The sequence below is a fragment of the Cryphonectria parasitica genome (genome assembly GCF_011745365.1).
Source record: "Cryphonectria parasitica EP155 unplaced genomic scaffold M406scaffold_10, whole genome shotgun sequence".
NCBI lineage: Eukaryota > Fungi > Ascomycota > Sordariomycetes > Diaporthales > Cryphonectriaceae > Cryphonectria > Cryphonectria parasitica.
The window spans coordinates 251724-273502 of NW_024468918.1; the positions used below are offsets into that span (position 1 = coordinate 251724).

At 54.1% G+C, this 21779-nt stretch overlaps 8 protein-coding genes across 8 annotated transcripts; 3 read left to right on the top strand and 5 right to left on the bottom strand.

Moving 5' to 3' along the window:
- Nucleotides 1-409: 409 nt before the first annotated feature.
- On the bottom strand, nucleotides 410-3233 carry M406DRAFT_52243 (uncharacterized protein; the record flags this gene model as incomplete). The annotated part of the gene is made up of 4 exons (XM_040924472.1): nucleotides 410-496; nucleotides 585-2700; nucleotides 2827-3015; nucleotides 3091-3233. 4 exons carry the CDS (start codon nucleotides 3231-3233, stop codon nucleotides 410-412), a joined length of 2535 nt encoding a protein of 844 aa, XP_040771161.1.
- An 890-nt stretch (nucleotides 3234-4123) lies between these two features.
- Nucleotides 4124-4729, bottom strand: M406DRAFT_334859 (uncharacterized protein; the record flags this gene model as incomplete). Its single annotated transcript, XM_040920979.1, has 2 exons — nucleotides 4124-4211; nucleotides 4314-4729. The coding sequence occupies 2 exons, from the start codon at nucleotides 4727-4729 to the stop codon at nucleotides 4124-4126; spliced, it is 504 nt and encodes a 167-aa protein (XP_040771162.1).
- Nucleotides 4730-5819: 1090 nt separating this feature from the next.
- On the bottom strand, nucleotides 5820-7901 carry M406DRAFT_109285 (family 47 glycoside hydrolase; the record flags this gene model as incomplete). Its single annotated transcript, XM_040915346.1, has 2 exons — nucleotides 5820-5889; nucleotides 6022-7901. The coding sequence occupies 2 exons, from the start codon at nucleotides 7899-7901 to the stop codon at nucleotides 5820-5822; spliced, it is 1950 nt and encodes a 649-aa protein (XP_040771163.1).
- Nucleotides 7902-9316: 1415 nt separating this feature from the next.
- M406DRAFT_58417 (uncharacterized protein) lies at nucleotides 9317-10746 on the bottom strand. The gene is made up of 7 exons (XM_040924605.1): nucleotides 10702-10746; nucleotides 10462-10518; nucleotides 10369-10384; nucleotides 10095-10220; nucleotides 9949-10019; nucleotides 9723-9864; nucleotides 9317-9642 (listed from the first exon to the last, which is right to left on the bottom strand). Exons 1-7 carry the CDS (start codon nucleotides 10702-10704, stop codon nucleotides 9608-9610), a joined length of 450 nt encoding a protein of 149 aa, XP_040771413.1. The 5' UTR covers nucleotides 10705-10746; the 3' UTR covers nucleotides 9317-9607.
- A 1167-nt stretch (nucleotides 10747-11913) lies between these two features.
- M406DRAFT_348499 (t-SNARE) lies at nucleotides 11914-14439 on the top strand. The gene is made up of 4 exons (XM_040922395.1): nucleotides 11914-12151; nucleotides 12239-12813; nucleotides 12934-13394; nucleotides 13941-14439. The coding sequence occupies exons 1-4, from the start codon at nucleotides 12129-12131 to the stop codon at nucleotides 14061-14063; spliced, it is 1182 nt and encodes a 393-aa protein (XP_040771164.1). The 5' UTR covers nucleotides 11914-12128; the 3' UTR covers nucleotides 14064-14439.
- Nucleotides 14440-16865: 2426 nt separating this feature from the next.
- On the top strand, nucleotides 16866-17690 carry M406DRAFT_324707 (uncharacterized protein). Its single transcript, XM_040919906.1, has 4 exons — nucleotides 16866-16934; nucleotides 17079-17166; nucleotides 17331-17391; nucleotides 17464-17690. Exons 1-4 carry the CDS (start codon nucleotides 16930-16932, stop codon nucleotides 17523-17525), a joined length of 216 nt encoding a protein of 71 aa, XP_040771165.1. The 5' UTR covers nucleotides 16866-16929; the 3' UTR covers nucleotides 17526-17690.
- A 58-nt stretch (nucleotides 17691-17748) lies between these two features.
- On the bottom strand, nucleotides 17749-19107 carry M406DRAFT_85703 (uncharacterized protein). The gene is made up of 3 exons (XM_040926067.1): nucleotides 18984-19107; nucleotides 18693-18898; nucleotides 17749-18511 (listed from the first exon to the last, which is right to left on the bottom strand). Exons 1-3 carry the CDS (start codon nucleotides 19024-19026, stop codon nucleotides 18062-18064), a joined length of 699 nt encoding a protein of 232 aa, XP_040771166.1. The 5' UTR covers nucleotides 19027-19107; the 3' UTR covers nucleotides 17749-18061.
- Nucleotides 19108-19796: 689 nt separating this feature from the next.
- M406DRAFT_296859 (DUF618-domain-containing protein) lies at nucleotides 19797-21654 on the top strand (the record flags this gene model as incomplete). The annotated part of the gene is made up of 4 exons (XM_040919279.1): nucleotides 19797-19894; nucleotides 19983-20074; nucleotides 20154-20354; nucleotides 20411-21654. 4 exons carry the CDS (start codon nucleotides 19797-19799, stop codon nucleotides 21193-21195), a joined length of 1176 nt encoding a protein of 391 aa, XP_040771167.1. The 3' UTR covers nucleotides 21196-21654.
- Between the last annotated feature and the right edge of the window lie 125 nt (nucleotides 21655-21779).

Consider the following 21779-nt stretch of genomic DNA (forward strand, 5'->3'; position numbering starts at 1 on the left):
CAAATTGTAGCTCACAACGGCAAGCTCCCTCTCGGAGAAGGACATAAATTGGCCAGATCTGATCCTTCATGCCGCATGTTGCTGGGTGATGAGAAGAAGTACGTGATGTTGGATCAAAGGCCATGAATAACGATCTCATCACAGGACTGAGTACTGAAATTCTGTAGAGCATAGTGTGGAAGAGTAAAAAGGGAGACGGATCCGAGGAGATAACCACCACTTCGGAAGGGGGAAGAAAAAAAGGATGTATATTCACCACATGCTTGCTTGCTGACCTGCCTGCTTTTTTATGGTTTAACCAACCCCCCAAAGATTTGCCTTGCGGTTTGTGCCCCTTTCCCACCCGCTCTAGAGTTGACTACCGGACCACGCTTATTGACCCCCGACCCAAAGGTTCCCTCGCCTCTTATCAAGATGGCTCTGACCAATTCACCTGATCCATAACCTGCCCTGCCGCGGGCGAGGCGTACTGGATCCTCAAACGCAGACGTAGAGGCTAGAGAGATGCATTTATATTAGTAAACAAACAAACTTATTCCCGAACGTAAAGCAAGAGAGACGAGGCATTTGTGCGTGTGACTTACCCCCTTCGCCCCCTGGATCCTCATGGCCTGCGTGGCCTCGGTCCCTGGCGCCAGGTCCGCGCTCGAGATGCTGTTGAGCTGCAGCTTCTGACTTTTTGGCACGGCGGCCTGCAGCCCGACATTTGACAGCGGGCCACCAGAGGCATTCCGGAAACGCGCCAGCGCCTGCACGATGCCCTCTGCATTGCGCTGCGTGGCAATCGTCACGACTAGACCATTGTTGTTGTAGCAAGGGAAGCCTGCCGGTGCAGCCGCGCCCGCTGCCTGTGGTGCGGGAGAGGAGGAGCCCATCTGCCCGAGGAGGTCCAGGTCAGAGGTTGGTCGTGCGGCTGCTGCTGCTGCTGCCTGTGGAGGTGGAGTGGCTTGAGCCCCGCCCGGCCCAAAGAGATCCATGATGGCGGACACGTTGGATTGTGGTGTCGGTGTTGCCGAGTTGGACGCGGGCGCGGGGGACGATGTCCCGCCCAGAATATCGGCGAGGAGATCTGCGTTGTTGGTTGAGCTTCCATTCGCAGGAGAAGGCGCTGGGCCGCTGTCACCCATGAGGTCCATGAGCAGGTCTTGTTCTGTCTGCTTGATCCGCTTGGACTCCCTTTTCGCCTTCTTGGTCCCCTGGCTCGCTGCACCGAGCACGCGATTCTCCTCCTTGATGACAGGGACCGGCATCTTCTCTAGCACACCACGGCGGATCTCGTCAAAGTGGAAGAGATTCCCGTACTCCACGGCACGCTGTTGCACCTCGACGTCCAGGCTCGTCTGGTGGTGCTGAAGGATCGCCTGAACTCTTTGGATCTGTGGACCATCGGAGAATCTTGTCGTCAACTTGATCAGCGCCGTGACAATGTACTCGGTGGTCACTTGGGTGGCATAGTTGCTGTTCAGGATGGTCTCGAACAGATCCACGACCTCGTTCTCCTTGACTTCCTTGACCAGCTCTTCCTCCTCGTACTGCCCGCCCCTGAGCAGCACGTCACCATACTCGCCGATGCACCACGCGCCTGCTTGTGTCAAGCTCTCTTGTGTGATGTCCTTCTTCAAGTTGGTGTACAGTTTCTGCACGGCATATGTCTGCAGATCAGGGCTGGTAGCGATCAGGCGGATGACCGAGGACAGGATGGGCTCCTTGATGTAGTTGCCCGCCAGCGTCAGGACTCTCAGCATCGTATCCACGTGCCACCGCTTGTTTGGAGCATACTTGTCGGCCGCGATGCCGATTTGTGTCGTCAGCGTGGGCTTGAACTCGTTGTCGGCAACTTCCAGGAAGGCGAGCAGTTCCCTAATCAGAACGCGCACGTTGCTCTCGTTGATGAGCGTAAAGCTGAGGTCCAGCGCTCTCCTCCTTATGCTGATATCGGGGTCTCGCAGACATTCGAGGATGGTGTTCCGGTGCCTCTGCACGGCATTAGGCTCGATGGCAACCACCTTGATCAGCGTGTTGAGCGCCACATATCGGATATTGTTGTCCCTGTTTGTCAAGAATTTCCCAAGAATGTTGACACCCAGCACCCGCAGGCCCGAGTCCGCCTCTATATCGAGGATGGTCCGCACCGCCTCGTACAGGATCGAGTTGCCCACGTTCTTGGACGAGTCCGTGTTGGTGGCGACTTGCGCAAGGATATCGTTGATCTGCTCGCTGACCTCGGAGTCTCCCCTCGCCAACACCCTCAGCAGATGGAGGATCTTGACCTGTAGGAACGGGTCTGTGATGCCCATGACATCATGCTCGGGGGCGTAGCCCGAAGATGCCAGCCCCTTGAGCGTCCTGACGAGTATCGGCACGAACTGCCTGAACTTCTCCACGATGCCTTCCTCGCCGCCCTCCTCCTCGTCCGCCTCGCACAGGCTGATGACCAGCGTCAGCCCGCAGAGCAGGACGCCGTGGTTCCGGTCCTGCAGCAGGGCTGTGGCCCTCTCGATGAAGTGCTCCTGGAGGTCGGGCACTTTTCGACATATCCGCATGGCGCACAAGGCGGCCTTGCGCCGGATGTAGGGATTGGCAGTCGACACTAGCTTCTCGATCTCGGAGAACAGGTCGCGGGACATCTCGATGGAGGCAATGTTGCCAAGGGTGCAGAGGGCGAGGCCCACGACGTACTGGTTGGAGTGGCCGAGATCACTGTGACGAGCGAGTTGTGGTGTTGTCAGCGGAGGGTCGAGCCAGCTGTGGAAACAGAGAGAGAGGGGGGGGGGGGAGGTAGGAAGAGGAAAAAGAAGAAGGGGGGAGGGGTTGTGTCCAACATACTTTTGCAGCGAGTTCGTGACCAGCGTCAGGACCTCCTGGTTCTCATCCAGCAGCAAGCTCGTGGCCAGGTGACCCAGGCGTTTATCGGCGAAGCGTGGAGAGGCAAGGAGCTTGAGACACTCGATCTGGCCGAAATGTGTTCTCTCGCCGAGGGTGAAGAGGTAGAGGAGTTTCGCGACATTGTTCCGTCTGTAGTCAAAAGCCATAACCGCGCCGGATCAGCCCTTCTGTCTTAGAGAAAGGAGGGGGAACAACGAAACGCACCTGACATTGTGATCGTGGCTCTCCTCCCGAAAGCTGGCTCGTATGCTCGCACTCTCCTTCTGAATCACGGCGCGCTCGTCTGCGATGGTCTTTGCGGCGCGCACGTTGCGGATGAACTGCTTGACTGAGGTGTGACCCGACATGGTCAGCTTCCAATGTTCTTCCGCCATCCTTTCAACGTCTGGCTTTTTGTGTGGTCTGCCGGTCACTCTAAGACGCAGCTCACGTCTCGTCCGTCGTGATAATAGAAGAGCTGGTAAAGTTGCTTACGGGAAGTCATTGTTGCAAGTTCAAAAAGAGAGGACGGTAGCAGCGTGGTCTAAGGGTCCCGGGGGGGGGGGGGGGGGTTGGCCTCTTCCGTGCTACCAGCTTGTCAACTAGGGCAATGCGTGCACAACGCGGAAGCCGGCTGGCTGGCTTGATTGGCCTTGGCTTTCCTCTGGTTTTGCAGCCCCCCAAAAAAGCTAAAAGGATCTCGGCGGGCAGACGCGGCGGAAAGAAGAGCAGGTCGATCTTGTCTCTCTTGTCTGGGTTGGCACCTCGATTTGTCTCTGAATTTGGAGCAGGTTGAAATGGTCCCGCGGCACGGATCAGCCTAGAAGATGCCCCAGGCCTGCATGATAGAGAGCGCCAAGTGGCATGCTGCAGAGGGGTCCACTTTTTACAGGGGAGGAAAACGCTTAGATAAGCCTCACCTCCTTTTCCTTCCTCTTCAACAGTTCCAAGTATACTTAAAGCCTGAATACTAAGTACACAGTACAAAGCGATTTTGAAGACTCATACACCTTATTTTCATAGCAATCACACATATGCATCGTTGAAGTATTCAATTTTTTCTCTCTCTCTCGTCAATTCACACTCAAGCATGAAGAATTTTGTCGACATGCTGGCATCAGCATAGACTAAACACGGTACAGTTGGCGTAGCACAGTTGAATTTCCTTATCCTCATCGGTGTCTTGTCTCTAGTATAAACAAGCATATCTGCATCGCCAATGAGGTCAATCAACGGCAGGAACCGTTACAGTAAGTGATCAGTTCCGCAGTAGAGGCATGTCCTCGTCTGTTTCTCCTGCTTCCGCTTCTTGCGCATCGTCTCTAGCCTTTCGCGCCAGCCTCACGCTCCAGAACAGTGTCGGATAGAAAAAAATGCTTCACCACTGCCGTCAGCAAAAGATGTACTCCCACTGCCAAACGCAAAAATGGGAGAAGGGAGCAACTAACAACAAGACCACGGACGAAACCAATGTAAAGACGATCTTCCTCGTCCTGCTCCCAGCTGGAGGATCTCTCCAATAGTCCCACTCCGGCGTGTAAAACACCGCATCCAGAAATACCCAGAGCCAAGTCGCAGAGGCGAGCACGCTCTTGGCAAGCTCGAGCCGCGCCGCCACCCTGGGCGCCGGGTTCGCATAGCCGCGCTGGACTACCAAGATGAACACGATGAGGGCGGTGAACATGGCGAGGCCGAGATCTTTGAGCGACAGGTATAGATCGTCCGACGAGTAGGGGTTGTAGGCTGTCGCCAGCGCGTGGGCCCCGAAGAAGACGAATGCAGGGCCGGCGAGGATGGCCTGGAAAAGCCAGGCGGCGCGCAGGGTGGGTGGGCCGAGACGGCGGAGGTCGTTGGTGTCTGCCATGATGAGTGAAGATTGGTGTTATATGCTTTTTCTTTTCTTCTTCTTTTCTTTCGAGAAGACTAGATGATTAGTGGAGACATGAAGCTTGGTTCCAACACCTGGAGCCTGATGGTATTATATATGTATACTTTATCTTTCAAACTCCAAAATTGTGAAGTGACAGCTGTCCAAAGCGGCCCATATAAGTTGGCTGCCTGCTGTGACTCCTGCGGGCGCATTTCTCATGCCTTGGCGCTGACAGTGTCACTGCATGGAACACAGAGGCTTGCTTATACAACTCGGACTCATTGATGATTTCTCTTGGGATAAATACGGCGAGACTATCGTACATATTTGCGAACCTCACAAGTCCGAAGAAGTGAAACTTGTTAAACCCCCTCAACACCACAACCAATCAGTAGACTCTATGCCTGCTAAGGCTTGTGATGCTTTCTGCTCTGATGTCCTTGGTACTTTTATGCCCCAGGTCTGTTGATTAAGTAAGTACTTATCAAGTGATAGGGAAGTTCAAAATATTGTACACATTCTTGATGTGGCCTCTTGACAAGAGGCCACGTTACGGTCTTCCCTAGGATGCCACTACTCACCTGACCCAGGCACCCAGACTTGACTCATATCATGGCGGATTCGTTATTGTCATAGATTTGCAAAACTTTCCATGTACAGGAGAAAAGTGGGTTGGTTCTTGATAATAGAAATTATCGAACACCTGTTCCATTGTATGCTGTATTACATGGGTAAGATACATCCATCATGCATGTGGGACTGATACACCATACTCATCCGTTATTATCATTATATGAATTGTTGAATCATCCATTTGGGTAGTATAGCTTTTAACTTGTGTTTACTTCTTCCTATGGTTTGTTCTCTGTCACTGTTTCTCAGAACGAGTGTCCGAGTTGATGTTGAAACTAATATTCACTGTGCATCGTCTTCAAAGCTTATGCTGATTATGACCCTTCCTTGGTTGACCAAATATAGTATTCATTTTTCTTTTTGTTGCCTATAGAAAGAATTCGCAACCCAGATGTGTATCATTGAGAATTGATCCCACAGGGTATTGACCATCTCACCATAGAAGAGTTGATTACATAGCTTCCATTCGTCCCCAGCTGGGTATGTCAATCGTTTTCCTTAGAAGCTTTCCAGGGTTATATCTACATAATTTAAGAAGCATAATATAATACACCATATTTGCAAGCCCTTCCACCCATTCACACAACCGACCAGTCACATCCTAAGCAACATCTGGCCGATGCAGAGGGTGCGCCTCGGTATTCAGCACCCACGTATCCAGATCCACCAGGTCCCACTCCGAGAACACAAGATAAAAGTACTTTAGCGTCTCAGCCAGCCAGAAGCTTTCCATTGAGTCAATATGATCTGGCCCACTCATGCCCGTGACATCCTTGACGCCCGCGGCCGCGATCCCAGACCTCGTCATACCCTCGACGGCCTCGAACATGCGCCATGCCGTGTCAGCCCACTTGTTGTCGCCAGTGAGCCTGTACATGAGGAAGACGGACTCGATGGCCTCCGGGCGCAGGATGTACCTCTTGTCTACCATCTCCACGAACCCGGGCGGCAGGCCTTTGGCCCCGAGCAACTTGTCCATCTCTGGGCCCTTTGGGTCCCAGGCCAGCTTGTCCAGGTTGTCGCCCGCAAAGTGGTCGCGCACCTGGGCGCGCCAAGCCCGCTCGTCCCAGGCGCAGTTCTCGCCCGTCTGGCTCTCTTCTACGCCACCACACGGCGCGAACCGGAAGAGTTCCGGCATCAGACCCGTGGGCAGCGAGGCATACGCCCACACGCAGCCGTCCGTCAGCTGGGCGGCGAGGTCGAGATCGGCGGGCCTGTCGAAGACCTTGGCAGCCAACCCAACCATGCCGCCCGCGAAGCAGGTGAGGTGCTGACCTTTGCTGATGTACTTCTCCTGGAGGACGCCCCAGTTGGTCCGTTTGACCTCGACGTCGCCCGAGATGACAATGGGCCTGTCGTCCGGGTTGTACACCCGCCTGAAGAGCTTCGCCTTGGCCGCCTCGATGAAGCCCTCGTACATCCTGCGCGGCTGCTCGAGAGCTCCGCCCAGTAGGAGGTACTGCTTGGGGAAGTACTCGTACAGCGAGTCGGCCATGCCACCGATCGTGAAGAAGTTGTCGCCCGTAAGGTCCGGCACGGCCTGGTCCTTCTTCATGCCGATTGTGACGGGCCACAAGCCCGGCAGCTTGGTGTTGAACTGCTCCGCCTCCAGCAGGTCTGTGATGCGCTGCACGGCGTCGTAGTACCGAGCGTCCCCCGTCAGCTGCGACAGCTTGGTAAACTCCATGGTCAGCGATCCCAGCTCCGATACGAGCACGTCCCTGGTGTGCATCTGCTCGTGCCCCGTCATGTAGTATTTCCAGTCCCAGCGCGCGATGGGCATGTGGTTCCGCGTGTCGAATGCACACAGCAGTAGCTCGGCGACCTCGACGGCCTTGCGCAATAGGCCCTCGCGCCTCTTCCCGCTCAGCTCGTACGCGCTCAGGTAACCTCCCAGATACCGGATGGTCGTCTCAAAGACGTTGATCCGGTCTGCCTTGGTCTTGGAAAAGTCCACCGTCTCCGCTGCCTGCGCCGCCTCCTCAAACTCATCATCCAGCCCCATAATCAAGAGGCTGTCGAGCGTATCCACCAGCGTCGCGGCCCAGCCGCCAAAGGGATTCTTGGGCCGTCCCGTGAGCGGTGTCACCTCATCTGACAGCCATGCGTACTTCTTATACCCGCCCCAGCTGTGCACGAAGCTCTCCTTCACCGCGGCCTGCCGCTTGAGGCGCACCTCCTTGGCGGCCTCGGACTCGGACGGCGCCGGCGCCTGGATCTTGGGTATCTTGCCTCCACTCCACTTCTTCTTAACCTGAGGCACCGGTTGCGGGTTCTCGACTGGGAAACGCCTCGGCAGACTCCACCAGTGGTCTGCGCCTATTTGTCCTCCATTTTCTGCTGGCCCGTTCTTGAATATGTCTTCAACATCTGCGGCGTCGTGGTGCCCCGTGGCCGGCCGGGGTTTGGGTGCGGTCTGCTGTATTGGGGGTTCGGAGGCGGATCCGACGTCGTCGCGGAACAGATAGTACATGAAGAGCAGCCATATGGTCACGAGAAAGATGAGAGGGCGCCATCGACGAAGAGAGCGCATCTTGGGAGAACTGGCGGCGAGAAGGGAAAAGAGCGAAAGACACACGAGGTGCTAGGCGTCGGGACTGAAGGTGGGGAGCAAAGCTTTGAAGAGCTACGGTGCTCACATCGCTCGTAACAAGGAGGAGGAAGGGAGCGGGGAAAGGAGGTCGGCTGTCAAAGTTTTGTCGACCTCAAGTGACGTGGAGGAAGAGCAAGAGACACAGGACGGACAGTGTTCGAGGAGGAAGCTCCACCTAATAATAAGCTTATGTTGACATTGGGAACGAGGAACTGGGAGACAGAAGACAGTATGAATGCAAAAGGAGAAGGGGAAGAAGGATTGGATCCAGCTTATAGCACCCAAGGGTATAAATGTCTTAACAAATGATGATGTACAACTCCTATGTACTACAACAGGGCGCTCAAAAGTTCATTCCTGGTCAGAAATAGTACTGGCAAGTAGGGTATAAAACAAACGGGCTCGGCGCGTTTAATTGAGTTCGGATTTGATAGCGGAAGACTTACGGGAGGAAACCCCCACTAAGGGAAAAGGGATGAGGACAGGACGGGGCCGAAGCAACCACCTCCCGGCGCTTTCCACCACGTTGTTTCTAATGGGTTCGTCCCTTGTGCAAAAGTAGCGTTCGTGAGCTTGGCTGATCTCGTACCCCTCACTTCCAAGGGTTTGCTTACAATAACCACGAAATCCTGGCCCCACAGCACAAGGAAAGATGGGCAGGAGGTGAGTTCAAAGACATAGAAGGATTGGGAAATAATTTTTGATTGGGGAAATAATTGTTGCCTTAAAGAGAGATGCAACAGGCGAAATAGAGGTAAGGAGTTGAAGATAAACACCAAATCCAGCCGATACTTGCGGATCTAGAATGTGACCTGAGCATAAAATGAACACGTCTCCCCCCGCACTCTCCACCACGCAGTAATGCTACCTACTATAAGAATACCACTATTTATAATATCGGCTTGTACTCGCACATACGCACACAGGTCTACCACGATCTCGCCCCGTAGGGCTGAAGATCAGAAGATGTGCCCAGAGTGTGCTTGGCTAGGGGATGCAGATGGCGACGCTAGAGAGCACTGCCACACTCGGGGACATGTACCGTTGCCTGTGCAAAACCGCCCTCCTTGCAGGTATGACGTTGGTCGTCATGTAGACAATCTTACTCTGTATGAATAGGAGATCCAGGTCTGTGTACTTTGAGTCTCGGGTCCATATTCGGTTGGCATGATGGCCGAGGTGCTTCGTGGTGGCAGACGACAAGAGCATGAGCTTCTCATGATGAACATGACAGCGCACGCCCAACAAAGCCAGCACCGTGAGGATAGATTGCTGTGGTGGACTCCGTCACTCGGTTTGGCATGTGATCATAATCTTGCATTCGGCACCAGCAAAATGTTGCTCTGCGGTCAGGTCTGGCAGCGACACCCGTCGTCGGCAATTAAATTGTGCGAGCAGATGGAACAAAGCCTACAGACCCCATTTCACACTGGACTCATTCGTCATTGGTCTCATAAAACCCTCTCCACAGCAAAGAAAGCGAGACAGCAGTGGCCTGCCTGAGGAATGGGCAGGCAGCAACCATGCAAAAGCAACGCAAGCCATATAAACATGCGCAGGAAAAAAATTATGAGTCCATTCTTTTATCATGATTTAAGGCATCGTGGTTGTGGTATAGGGCTGTGGTACTAAGTAGTACTGAACCTTTACTTCTGCATCATGAGCTGGACGAACTCGTTGTCTGGTGACACGTATCAGTTAGCAAACGAGTCTGACAGGTGGTCCCGATGTCGGATTTACGCGAAAGGTCGCAAGACATACAATCAATCCGACCATCACCGTCCTGGTCAGCCTCACGGATCATCTCATCAACCTCGTCGTCGGTCAACTTCTCGCCAATGGAAGTCATGACATGGCGCAGCTCCGCAGCGGAAATGAAGCCGTTGTTGTCACGGTCGAAGACCTAGTCTCATTGTCAGTTCCCGTCCTCGTCATTTCGTTCTCTCTATCATCCTTCTGGTTTTCTCGTTTTGTGGACGTGACGAACCTTGAAGGCCTCACGGATTTCCTCCTCAGAGTCGGTGTCCTTCATCTTGCGCGCCATCATGGTAAGGAACTCTGCAGTCACGCGTCATGTCAGTAAACAGGTTCATTGCTTTGAGAACTGGCGAAATGCTTTAGGTTCTGACGTACCAGGAAAGTCGATGGTGCCGTTGTTGTCGGCGTCGACCTCGTTAATCATGTCTTGCAGCTCAGACTCGGACGGGTTCTGGCCCAGCGATCGCATGACTGTGCCGAGCTCCTTGGTGGTGATTTGACCTGAACAGTCATCTCTTAGCATTCTTCTTTCGGTAAATCCGACTAGTATGGTGTATTGGATCGCGCAGGTATCCTGGTGCGTAGTATTGGTCGCGCTGTCGTTGGGGTGGGATACGAGGTGCAGCATGGGCGGGAGCGAGCGACCTACCATCGCCATCCTTATCCTGTAATTTGGGGCAAGCTCTGTCAGCGAACGCGTCCAGAGAATAGGACAGAGGAGACTTCGAAATGATGTACTTACAAAGAGGGAGAAGGCCTCCTTGAACTCGGAGACTTGTTCCTCAGTCAGGGAATCAGCCTATAACAGAGCGAGGTTTATGGTCAGCTTAATGCGGTCCTTGAGAGCTCTCGTAAAGGTGTTGATCGCGTGTGCCCCTCAAAGAGCCTGGGTCTGTGGCCAGGCAACGCGGGGTCGGAGAAAAAGGGGTCTGGCCCAGGCTCCTTGACAGGTTCCACGCCCAAGGAGAAGGGTTTGACGAACCATAGTTGTTGTGGATGTGGAGTGAGACTTATGAAGGGAGTGGAAATTCTGTCCCGGAGATTTCGTCGTCGTTGGCGAGAGAAACGCTGGTGGGCAGGTGAGGGTTACAGAGAGGGAAGCTTTCTGGTGGTGCAGGATTAAGATCCAGCTCTGGAGTTTGGGAAGGAAACGAGAGAGCGGGAAGAGGCCCCATCTAAAAGGGGCGGGCGACTTGGCGGGCGGGAGCCATGAGTGGGGTAGCGCCAACGGTGAAGAGGACCAGCCAGACACCCAAAAGGCCTTGATGTCACCCACTGACTGGACAGCATTTAACCACTGTAGGAACACGAGTCCCCTAGCCCGCAGGCTTCAGTAAGCCTGGCTGCTGGCTACTGGCTGGGCTTAGGCTTAGGCCCGGCTGCCTCAGACCACCACCAGCAGCTCCAGGACTTCAGGACCCAAGGATGGTCGTGTTGGGAGGTCTCCCAAGCGACGTTTTGCAAGTCCTTTCAGCTACTGTGCCTCTCCCTCTGCCCTTCCCCTCCAATCTACGTTCGTGCTGCCTTCTGACCATTGAGCTCGAGTCTGCATCCGGTCCTTTTATTTGGTCATGTATCAGTATGGTACCCTACCAAGTTATTATGGCTCTATTTCACCACCACCCCGGCTGATCATAAAGTACACGTAAACATCCTCAACATATCTCGAAGACCTGCATAGAACTTGACCATGTAGCTCTGCCTTGTACATAGTAGCTGCTGTACAATGTAGTTTGTCCGAGGTCTTCATAACTCTGTAAGATCCATCCACCTCAGAAACAACTCAAGAAAAGGCTGCGCACAGTATTGTACAAGTTACATAGACCAGGCTGCCTCAGTAAGTAGCTTTTTTTTTGTTTGGGGGGGGGGCGGCTTAGTTACCCCCCCCCCCCCCCAAAGGTATTCCCAAGCAGCGACGTCAGAGACAATGGTCCAGGTGGGATTTAGGGCCTGGCTTCTTTTTAGACCAGCCTAGCCTGACCCGGTTGGTTGGTTAGCTTGCAGCAGGCTGAACATGCTTCCATCTTCCCCTAATTGCAGGTACTCGAGGCTGTAGCTCCAATTGCCCTTCTCAGCCTTCTCAGCCACTATTCGAGCCCCGATTCGTCAGTCTAAATCCAGGACAAGAACATCAACCATCATCCCAAGCTTTCTTACATTACCACCACCACCACATCACCTCACCACCCACCCAACTAGACTACCTTGAACCTCACAAGGCCCCTGATGCGCCTGCATAACCTACCACCACAACAACAATTGGCCATGTGATGTGACATACCCAGGCGACATCCCAGCCATCATCATCGACGCAACCCTGACCAAGCATAGTCCAACCACGAGCTGCCCAGAGGCCACATCCATACTGAGAAGCACTTCTCCCTCCCCCCCTCCCCCCAGGCGTCCGCCATGTGGCGAGACAGGACCAACCTGTAAGCTTCCCTGTCGTCACTTTACTTGTCGCTGTTCAGAGAGAAGCTTCTCCCTTCTGATTCTAACCACTCCCACCCGAACCACAGCTACCTCTCCTACCGGCAGTCCTACGCCCACCATCCAACGCACCGCAACAAATATGGCGGCTCCTCCTCCGTTTCCGGCAGCACAATTGAGCGCTTTGGCGCAGCGACGGGGTCCTCGGTGCTCTTCTCCGCCGACGACGACCGGCGCGGCCTTCTCTCCGCCGGGTCCGCCGACTACCATGACGACGGCGACGCCGTGATCGAGATGGACCTGCTCCCGCCACGCTGGGCCGACATCACCGACGAGGTGACCGAGATCCTGGCCGACGTCGCCAAGAAATCCCAGAAGCTCGAGCGCCTCCACCAGCAGCACGTGCTGCCGGGCTTCGACGACGATGCCGCCAAGCGCGCCGAGGAGCGGGACATTGAGAAACTCACCCAGGACATCACCAAGGGGTTTCATGACTGCCACAGGTGCATCCAACGGATCGAGGCCATGGTGCGCGAGCAGCAGGCTGCCGGAACAATGACGAGGGCCGAGGAGGTCATGGCCAAGAACATCCGCGTCAGTCTCGCCGCCAGGGTCCAGGAGGCGAGCGCTGGGTTCAGGAAGAAGCAGAGCACTTATCTAAAGAGTGTGTTCTTCCAGCTGCTGTCTATCCCCTTCATCTTTCCGGCCCCCCCCCCCCCTCTTCCCTCCTACCTCTGCGTTCCCGTGTAGGTGAATTAATATGGGGGCCTCTACTAACAAAGAGACTTTGAAAAAGAGCTCCGCGGCCTCCAGAACCCAGCCCTTCCCTCGCCCAACCCAGAGCGCTCCTCCACCCCCCTCGGTGGCAGCTCCTACAACACAGACATCACCCTGCTCGAGTCCGAGACCGACAAGTCCTTTTCGCAGTCCACCCTGCAGTCCTCCCTCCGCCAGAAGCAGCTCCACAAGAACGACGCAGCCATCATCCAGCGCGAGCGCGAGATCGAGGAGATTGCGCAGGGCATCATCGACCTATCTGACCTATTTCGGGACCTGCAGACCATGGTCATCGACCAGGGCACCATGCTGGATCGCATCGACTACAACGTGGAGCGTATGGCCACCGACGTCAAGGAGGCCGACCGGGAGCTCAAGGTCGCGAGCGGGTACCAGAAGAAGACGACCAAGAGGAAGATTATATTCCTGCTGTTCCTGATCGTGGTGGGCATGTTCATACTGCTCTTAGTAAAGCCGAAACACGGGATCGGCGGTAGCAGCGGCGGAGGAGGAGGAGGAGGAGGAGATGCTGGAGGGGACGGTGGAGGTGGTGGCGGTGGTGGCGGTGGGAGCCCGGGCGAGGTGAACATGGAAGATGGTATTGTCATGATGAGAGCTGGCGCTCAGGGTGGAGGGTTGGGCGAGATACTGGGAGGCGAGTTGCAGGATGATACGAGAAGACGGAGGGATCGTTTAAGGCCTAGGCTAGTCAGGACAGCAGGGTGACGGGCAGTCCAAAGGCAGCAAATAGGATTGTCTTCTTACGTACAATACCATTCAACATATGAACAGATCATATGAAGATATAAAAATCACCGATCTTGCACTCTGAAAGAAATCTACTTGTATGCGCTATATATATTTGTATATTTATAGCCAAAACACAATTCAATGTAGAGCGGATATGTCATTCCCCCAGGCTATGCAAATAATTCAAACCCATTTCGACTCAACAACAATATCATATAGCAGCACTTATCTACCTTCGTTGATCCTCTCCATTTTCTTCTGCAGGCTGCCCATTTCATCTCCGAACTCCTCAAGCTCAATCCTCCTCTCCAGATCCAAAAGACTCGGCACAATCTCCCCATTTCCCCAGGCCGCATCGCAAAGGTTCTTCGCCTCCGCAAGACTTAATCGCGTTTTTCTTCTCAGCTGCGCTATTCTCGGGTTGCCCTGCGGCCACTCATAATCCCCTCTGCCTCCGCCTCTGTACAGATCCAGGAGCCTGATCGTTGCCTGTTTCTGCACCGTCGGCGCGAGCGTGAACAGCCCTCGGTCGCGTAACATGGCGAGCAGTCTGATGCCACGCGCAAAGTGGAACTTGGCTGGGTGCAGAGCGTCGTGCTCTTTCGAAAGAAACGACGACGACGATGACACCGGTACTGGCGTGGTGAGCAGCGACACCGCGGTGGCCTCTGCTTCGGCCTCGTACCGCGTGTACATGAATCCCCACCTCACGATGGAGTTCTGCAGTTTTTTATCGAAGATCTGGCGGAGGGGGTGTTTATCGTGACGTATAGGAAGGTCGCGCGGGAGTCTCTGGAAGTACGGATACGAGGAATCAGACTGCAGGAGTGCCGGGACATCGGCCACATGTGAGGTCCACATAGGCTGGTCCGATCTGGCATGGTCGGCGAAGATGCGGAGGATGTCTAGAGACAAGCGCTCGAGGTCGACGAGGCGGTGCTCGCGGCCCAGGCGGTAAAGGATGGTCTGCCAGACCTCCACGGCGGGTGGAAAGCGACTGGCTGCTAGCTGGCGGCACAGAGAGATTTGCAGGTCGATGTGCTCTCTTGATTCCCCGGGTGTGACGTGGGGTGAGAGGTTTTGTAGGATGAAGCTGGAGAGGATATGGCTGGTGATTGGTGCCAGGCCGACTTTGTGCGCTGACATCTCCTGGAGGACCTGGAGCGTCATGGGGCCGTTGCCCTGACGGACGCAAGACTCCAGCACACGATCGCTTGCGGTTGCGACTATGCCGGATAGTACGGCTGATCTTGTCCTGAGGACAAGACGGTACGTCTTCCAGTCATCTGCTCGGACACAGCTCGCTAGCAGCTCCTCTTGTGCAGACTCATCATCAAAGAGATCTGGATGGATGTCTGACTGGAGTAGTTCCAACAGCGACTCGTTGTCGCCAACTGCGGCGTACTGTCTAATAGCTCTTACATAATTTGTGCGCGGGAGACTGATCTTGAGCTGTTCCAACTGCTCAATCCGATGAAGGACGCCCTGCGCATTACCCTCCCGCAGTGCAATGGATTGTAACGACAGCGGGCCGATGCCCTTCATGCCCATAGTGTAGATGACATTGATGGCAAAATCAAGTCCTACCCAAGAGCTTGCGAACCACTTTGCTCCCAGTCTGTCGTTGTATGGCTTCTCTTGAATGCCAAATGTCTCGCCATGGACTCGATTGATCAGGTAGCTCAAATTTTGGCCGGTGATGGGTATTTCTGAAGGCGAATCTGTAGGGCGGACCGAGGTCTCGGACTCGTCAGAGACCAGTCCCGCCACCGTCTTCTCGTCTTCCCGGAGTGAGGTGTTGGGATAGTAAGCACTCATGAAGCGTAAGAAGGGTCGAGATGTCAGAGATAGGGGTGTGTCGTTGAAATTACACAGCAGTATACGCCACTGCATGGCGAGGTTTGCGTGCCCTTTGGTGTACAGATACGGAATGAGAAGGTCGTAGAGCTTGCGGTAGGCGCTGTAAGTGTACAGAAGCTTAAGTGAATTCTGGACACGACGGTCCGGATTGGTGATGAATTTTCTTATCAGGTCGACAAAGTCGGCTTCATCAGGCCCGAAAGAGGACATCAAGGTGATGTGCCATCGCAGGAGCACGCTCCTGCGTGCGTTTTCAACCATGTAGGAAATGACCGTGGTGTACAGACGCGGCCACTGGACGTGGTGTGCCTCACGCATCCACTCGGCATAGTCGACAACATCCCGCAGGAAGGCCTCGCTGGATAGAGCTGCGTCGAGAATCATGCTCCAAAATGCCTGTGCCAGCGGCCCATGCACCTGGTACAGCCTTCGTCTGTTGAAGATTGACTGCCACAACATGATCACGCCGTCGCGGCCCATCCGCCGGTGGACAAACTGAAGGAGACAGCTCCATAGTTGGATGTCCTGCTCATGTTCGGGCTGATTCACAAGTCTCATGCCCTGGCTGTCAGAGACGTTGATGTCGGATTCCTGGACGAGCCTGTCGTGGTCCACAGACAGCGACTGCCATTTTCCGTACAGTTTTGACCCTGGAGGTGGGTAGCTGGTGAATACCAAGTCCGTCTTGGCAAGCTTTCGATGCCTCGACAAGGCCTGCGAAATCCCCTGCTTGAGACCTTCGGAAAAAGAGATGTCCTCGGCATCAAGCTCACCCAACGTCACTTCCTCGGCGGCCGCCCTGGCCCGTCGTCGTGGTGGTAGTACCGAGGACGCGAGAGTGAAGGAGGAAGCATATCGTACTGTGTCGAAGTATGGCGAAATCCCACCATGATGAAGCGTCTTTCGGGGCCAGTTCCAATCAGAAAGCCTCGAAATGCCTTGTTGCGATTGTGCGATGCTAAGCAGCACTCGTCGCATAACTTTTCTCGTGATTAGACGTGTTGTTGCCACCAAAGATGGAACATTTCAACGCCAATCTTATCGCCTTCTGGTATCCATAGGTATCCTTCTCATAACCAATGAGGCTATGAAGACAAATGGATGGTTGTGAGTGGCGGATTGAATTGTAATTGTAATAGCAAAAGTCGCTCGTGTTTAATAATTTATTCAGTAGAGGCTTTCTTCAGTGGGGATTAGAGACTCCATCTGATAGTTCGAAAAAGTGGCTGACTAAGCTTGGCAGCCCATCCGCCCTATCAGGGCCCAGCAGACAACCTTTACGCAGGCAGCTCGGCTTGAGTTCCATCTTCCGCATCGAACCATCAACTCCAATCCTTCAGCAACGACGTCAACAGAACGCTCTCCCCTCAATCCCACAACAATCATATTCAAAATGGCGTATGTGTCACTCTCCCTCCCCAGGCCGATACTCCCGATCCCAAGGGAGGTTCCAACGCTCTCAATTGGCGCTCCCGACCCATCCCGATGCGGCGGCATATCATGATGATGAGGAGCCGGGACTGACTTGTGCTCACAATGTAGAGGCTTCGTCAACGCCGAGAACAAGGTGCCTCAGCACCAGCGCACCTACCAGGCTGCTTACAGAGGCCACACCCGCATCTGGCGCATTGTAAGCTCACCGAAATCCACCCCGAACCGACAACGAGAAGGATGAAGCAGAGGGCTGTGCAGACCCTTTACATGAACTGCGCCGTAGCAAGAGAGAGATATATATAGGGGCACGAAACTTCGTTGCCATTGAAAGAGCCATCGCTGATTGAAATCGTCGAATAGCACCCCAGAAGCACCGTCCTGTACGTGCCTTTCGTCATCACTATGTGGGGAACCACTGCTGGTAAGTTATCACCTGCTGCTCCTTATACTGAGGCCGAGGGGAGACAAGAACTGATAACAATCTCGAATGTAGCCACGATGTACGCGATGGGTCGCAAGGTTCTGGGCTATAACACTTGGTTTGGCAGCTCTTAAGTCTTGAGGATGTCGAGGAGATTACAAAAGGAGAGTCGGGGTGAATGCGCATGTAGAGAAGGATAGACGAGCAAAGCAATCAATGGAGGGGATCACCGCGCGAAGCGCTTTGATACTTTCATGGTTCAAAGTGCAGGTTCTAATTCATTACGCCCATTCTGACTTACTCAGTCGCTCCCCTGGTCACATCCGTATAAGCTTTCCCCCGGCCGAAATGCCAGTTGTTCAACTGTATCGCTCTTGTCTGCCAAATGGCTATTTTGTTTGTACCATGAAATATGGTTGTCTAAAGTACAAGGTGGTTCAAATCCCCGCCTTTTGTAGAGAACGGTGTGATATGACTTTTTGGATGTGTGCGAAGATGCGTAGAGGGCCTCTCCGCCGTGTTAAAAAAACAGATGCCATCAGATGAGGCTGCCAAAAGAATCCTCCTGGACACGCAAGGCATGACCAATGATGCTCTGACTAGACGAGTTCAGATACCCCAACGAGTGCTGAGACATGGGCGAGGGGGAAGACAGCGACGTAGACAACGACTAGTAGCCTGTCGCACCAGGCGCCTTCTCGTCCTTGCGGAGGCTCATCAGCAGCTCACGGAAGCGCTCCTTGCCCGAGCCTGCAGCACCACCCTTGGCGCCCTTGCCGCTGACGTCCACAATTTTGGCGATGCGCTCCCAAGAGGTGCCGCCCGAGGTGGTGTCCTCGCGCGAAGCCAGGAATGCCTCAGCATCCTTGCGGGTGGCCGCGATCGACTTCTCTTTTTTGTTGTTATAGTTCTCATAGAAATCGTCGATGTTGCGCTGTGCCTCAGCAACAGTCTCCTCCCGCTGTCGCGCGAACTGCTCTGCCCGCTTGGCATTGCCCTCGTCACGCTTCGCCCTCCATTCCTTGATCACCTCAGGTTCCTGCTCTTCCTCCACGTAGGCTGAGTATCCAGAGTTGTAGTTCACGGAAGGGCCACTGCTTGTGATGGCGCCGCCAGATGTCTGTGAAGAGGAAGAAAAGCGTTAGATACAATAACGACCCGGGAACGTAGTGTGCTCGATGGTGTCAGGAGTCGTTGCCATTTTGATTGTTGGATTTGTGGGGGGTGGGGGGGGGGGGAATCGTCATCGGTTGATTGGCACAAGCTCTGGGCGTGATCGGGTAGAGCAGGAAGTAACGCACCTCGTTGGGGCCCGAGATGTCAGGAAAGGCCGTCTCGAACTCTGTTGTCTGTCCACCGCCCAGCAGGTCATCATCGCCTGTCTCGAATGCAGCGCTGTCCTCTGCAGTCGCGAACTTGTCCGCATCGTCACCAAGGATGGCCTTCTCTCGCGCAAGGAAGTCGTCGGCAGAAGGGTCGCCCGAGGTGTTCTGGATGTCTGTCTGGGCTGCGAAGCGAGTAGAGTATCAGTAAGAGCAGAATTGTGGTGCAAATCAGGGGAACTGGGTCGCGTCGGGCTGGCATGAGCTTACCTCCCGAATCGAAGTCCTCGAGGGACGGAAAACGGTCAGCCATGTTGTTGTGATTGCTTTTGAAAGAAGAGAATTGGTGTTTCTGGACTGAGGATGCAATGTGTGTAGATATGTGACAAGTTGTGGGAGGAATCTTTGGTGAGCAAGGCAAGTCGTCGTTGAAGGCAGTCTGGTTAGATGGGGAGTTGTTAACAATCGATGTACTGTCTGTACAGTGGCTGCATGTGCCCATAGGTCAGGGTGGTCTGGGTGCTGGGTGCTTAGCTTCCCTGAGCTACTGGCCTTTCCTTTTGGAGCCTAGCTTGGTTGGACGCAGTGAACCCACTTGCAATAAAGTTGTTTGTTGACTGGTTCTCAAGACAAGAACCATTTCGAACCTTCTTCTTTCTCCTCTCTCCCTCATCACCAAAATTGATTCAGCAGTAGGAGGGACTGCATTGTTATCAACCTCAAGAATTGGGGTTTAGGCTAGAGCTCTCCTTTCTGAGGTGATATCTGTCAAGTCGTCCTGAAACTGTTGGCATTCTTAGACGGAACGGCAAACGCCCGGAGAACTCACTCCAATCTGTAACCCAGCCGCTGGCCCGTCCTCTTTGAAGCTATCACCAGATTCCCAGAACGCGTCCTGCTTCGGCGCCTTTGAACTGTCACCGGAAGCTCCATTGAAGCCCAAACTCTGGTCTGGCCAACTCTACCAGCTCACTGTCCCGAATAGGCCGCCCGCCATCCCCGACGTCGTACACCTAGACGCGGCGATCATCACTTGGATATTCCACCAGCGAGAGGGAAACTGTGACTTGAGGTCTCCTAAACATGGCTTACAACGACGATGCAGTTTTGGCTCGCTTGTCTGCCTTGAACGAGAGTCATGACAGCATTGCCACGGCCGCACAATGGATTATGTTTCACAGGTACGAGAGTTCCGATCCACAGGTCTTCAATTTCTTCCTTTCTGGTTAGCATGCTGCTGGTGGACGTCTGACTCATTCTTTTTTGCAGACGGCATGCAGATAGGACTGTGGAGATATGGTTCCAGAAGTTAAAGGAGTCGCCCAGCACTCGGCGATTGAATCTGATATATCTGAGCAACGGTACGTCTCTGAACTCGGACCTTGCCTTAGGCTTAGGTGGATGGAAATGGCGCCATCTAATATGCGATATGTTTTATAGAGGTTGTTCAGCAATCCAAAGCTCGTCACAAGAACGACTTCCCTTTGGCGTTTTCTCCTATAGTTGCGGAGGCAGTTGCCGTGGCGTACAAGGGAGCCACTCCAGATGTACAGAACAAAGTTCGCCGTGTCGTCGAGGTCTGGAGGGATCGGTCTGTCTTTGAAAGTGCGATTCAGGGCGCTATCGAGGCTCGAATCGACGGTATGTTCACACCTGAGGGCTGCCGCTCTACAATATGCCACTGACATACCATGCAGATCTGGACAAAGCTAGGGGCACGGTCAAGAGCGGAGTCGCGAGCGCTACCATTGGTGGTGGTGGCCCATCCGTGCCGTCTGAGCTGACACCACTGCTCACGCCGGCCTCGGCTGTATCCAAGCTGGCCCTATCCATCAAGGCGAAGACGAGCGCGGCCGAGCAGGAGTATGCTAAGAATACTGACCCTAATCAACCCACGCCTTCAGCGCCGGTCTATGCGGCCCGGCTCAACGGCCTGTTGAAGACTCTCGCCTCTGCTGAGGGGGCGGTCGCAGAGTGCGTCAAGGCCCGGAAGGAGCTGGTCGGAGCTCTTGAGAAACTTCTCGACACGAACAAGACGAGCTTGGACGCCGAAGAGAAGGAACTCGCCCAGCTCACCGAGAGAAAGTCTGATATCGAACAGAAGAAGCAAGATGTCGAAATGGCCATCATGCGCGGTCTAGCCGATCAGGATTCGGGTACCCAAGGCCCCAAGTCTGGCAGTCCTGTGCCGGAGCCTGACAGACCCGAGGTTGAGGCCTTGACACCTCCGCCTGTGTCTGACGAGCCCGATTTTTATGAGCCAGAACCCGCCGCTTCCGAGTTCGAGCCCGTCCCGGCACAGCCCGCCTTTCCTCAAGCACAACCTACGGGGCTCGAGGCTCTTTCTCACCTGGCATCTCAGTACTCTGCTGTTCCCGTCTCCGTGAATGGGCAGAATAAGAGGCGAAAGATCGATGGTGAAGAGATTCCCGATCTCGGCGATGAGATGGACCCCAACATCGACGAGATGATACGCCAGTGATAGGTGCAAGAAGGAAATACGGGGCAATGAGACAGCACAAAAACCTGTCAACTTTCAGGCAGGCGAAGGGCATTCCACAGGACCGATCGTGACCACGTTGGACCGATTTTCGATTATCGACAGCTTCAATAATAATAGTCTGGACTCTCTCAATACCGTTACAAAGGCTTCCCTACAATATTATTTCTTCGGGTTGGGCATGATTGCCTGTATCATTACTGCTGCTCATTATGTTTCTGTGGCTGCCCGGTAGAGGATAGCTGGTTTTTTTCGACCTGGATCTCAATAGGGATGTATGCTCTGGGACTAGAACAAGCCTACCTCGGCCAGACGCCAAGGATACCTGGACTCTTGTGATGCCCACGTACTGCGTCCACGCTACATCTGCAATGCCTTCTTTGCCTCGGTAGATGAGGGCAACCGGGTCAAAACGATAATATCTCGAGATGAAGTAATTCGTGCGAGTCGCTCAAATCAAATGCCTCCCTTCTCAGGTGTCAAGACAACTGCTTACCCCATGAAAAGATTGTATTCTCTGACGAGATTTGCCTTGGAGCAAACTCACGATCTCGAACATATACCCT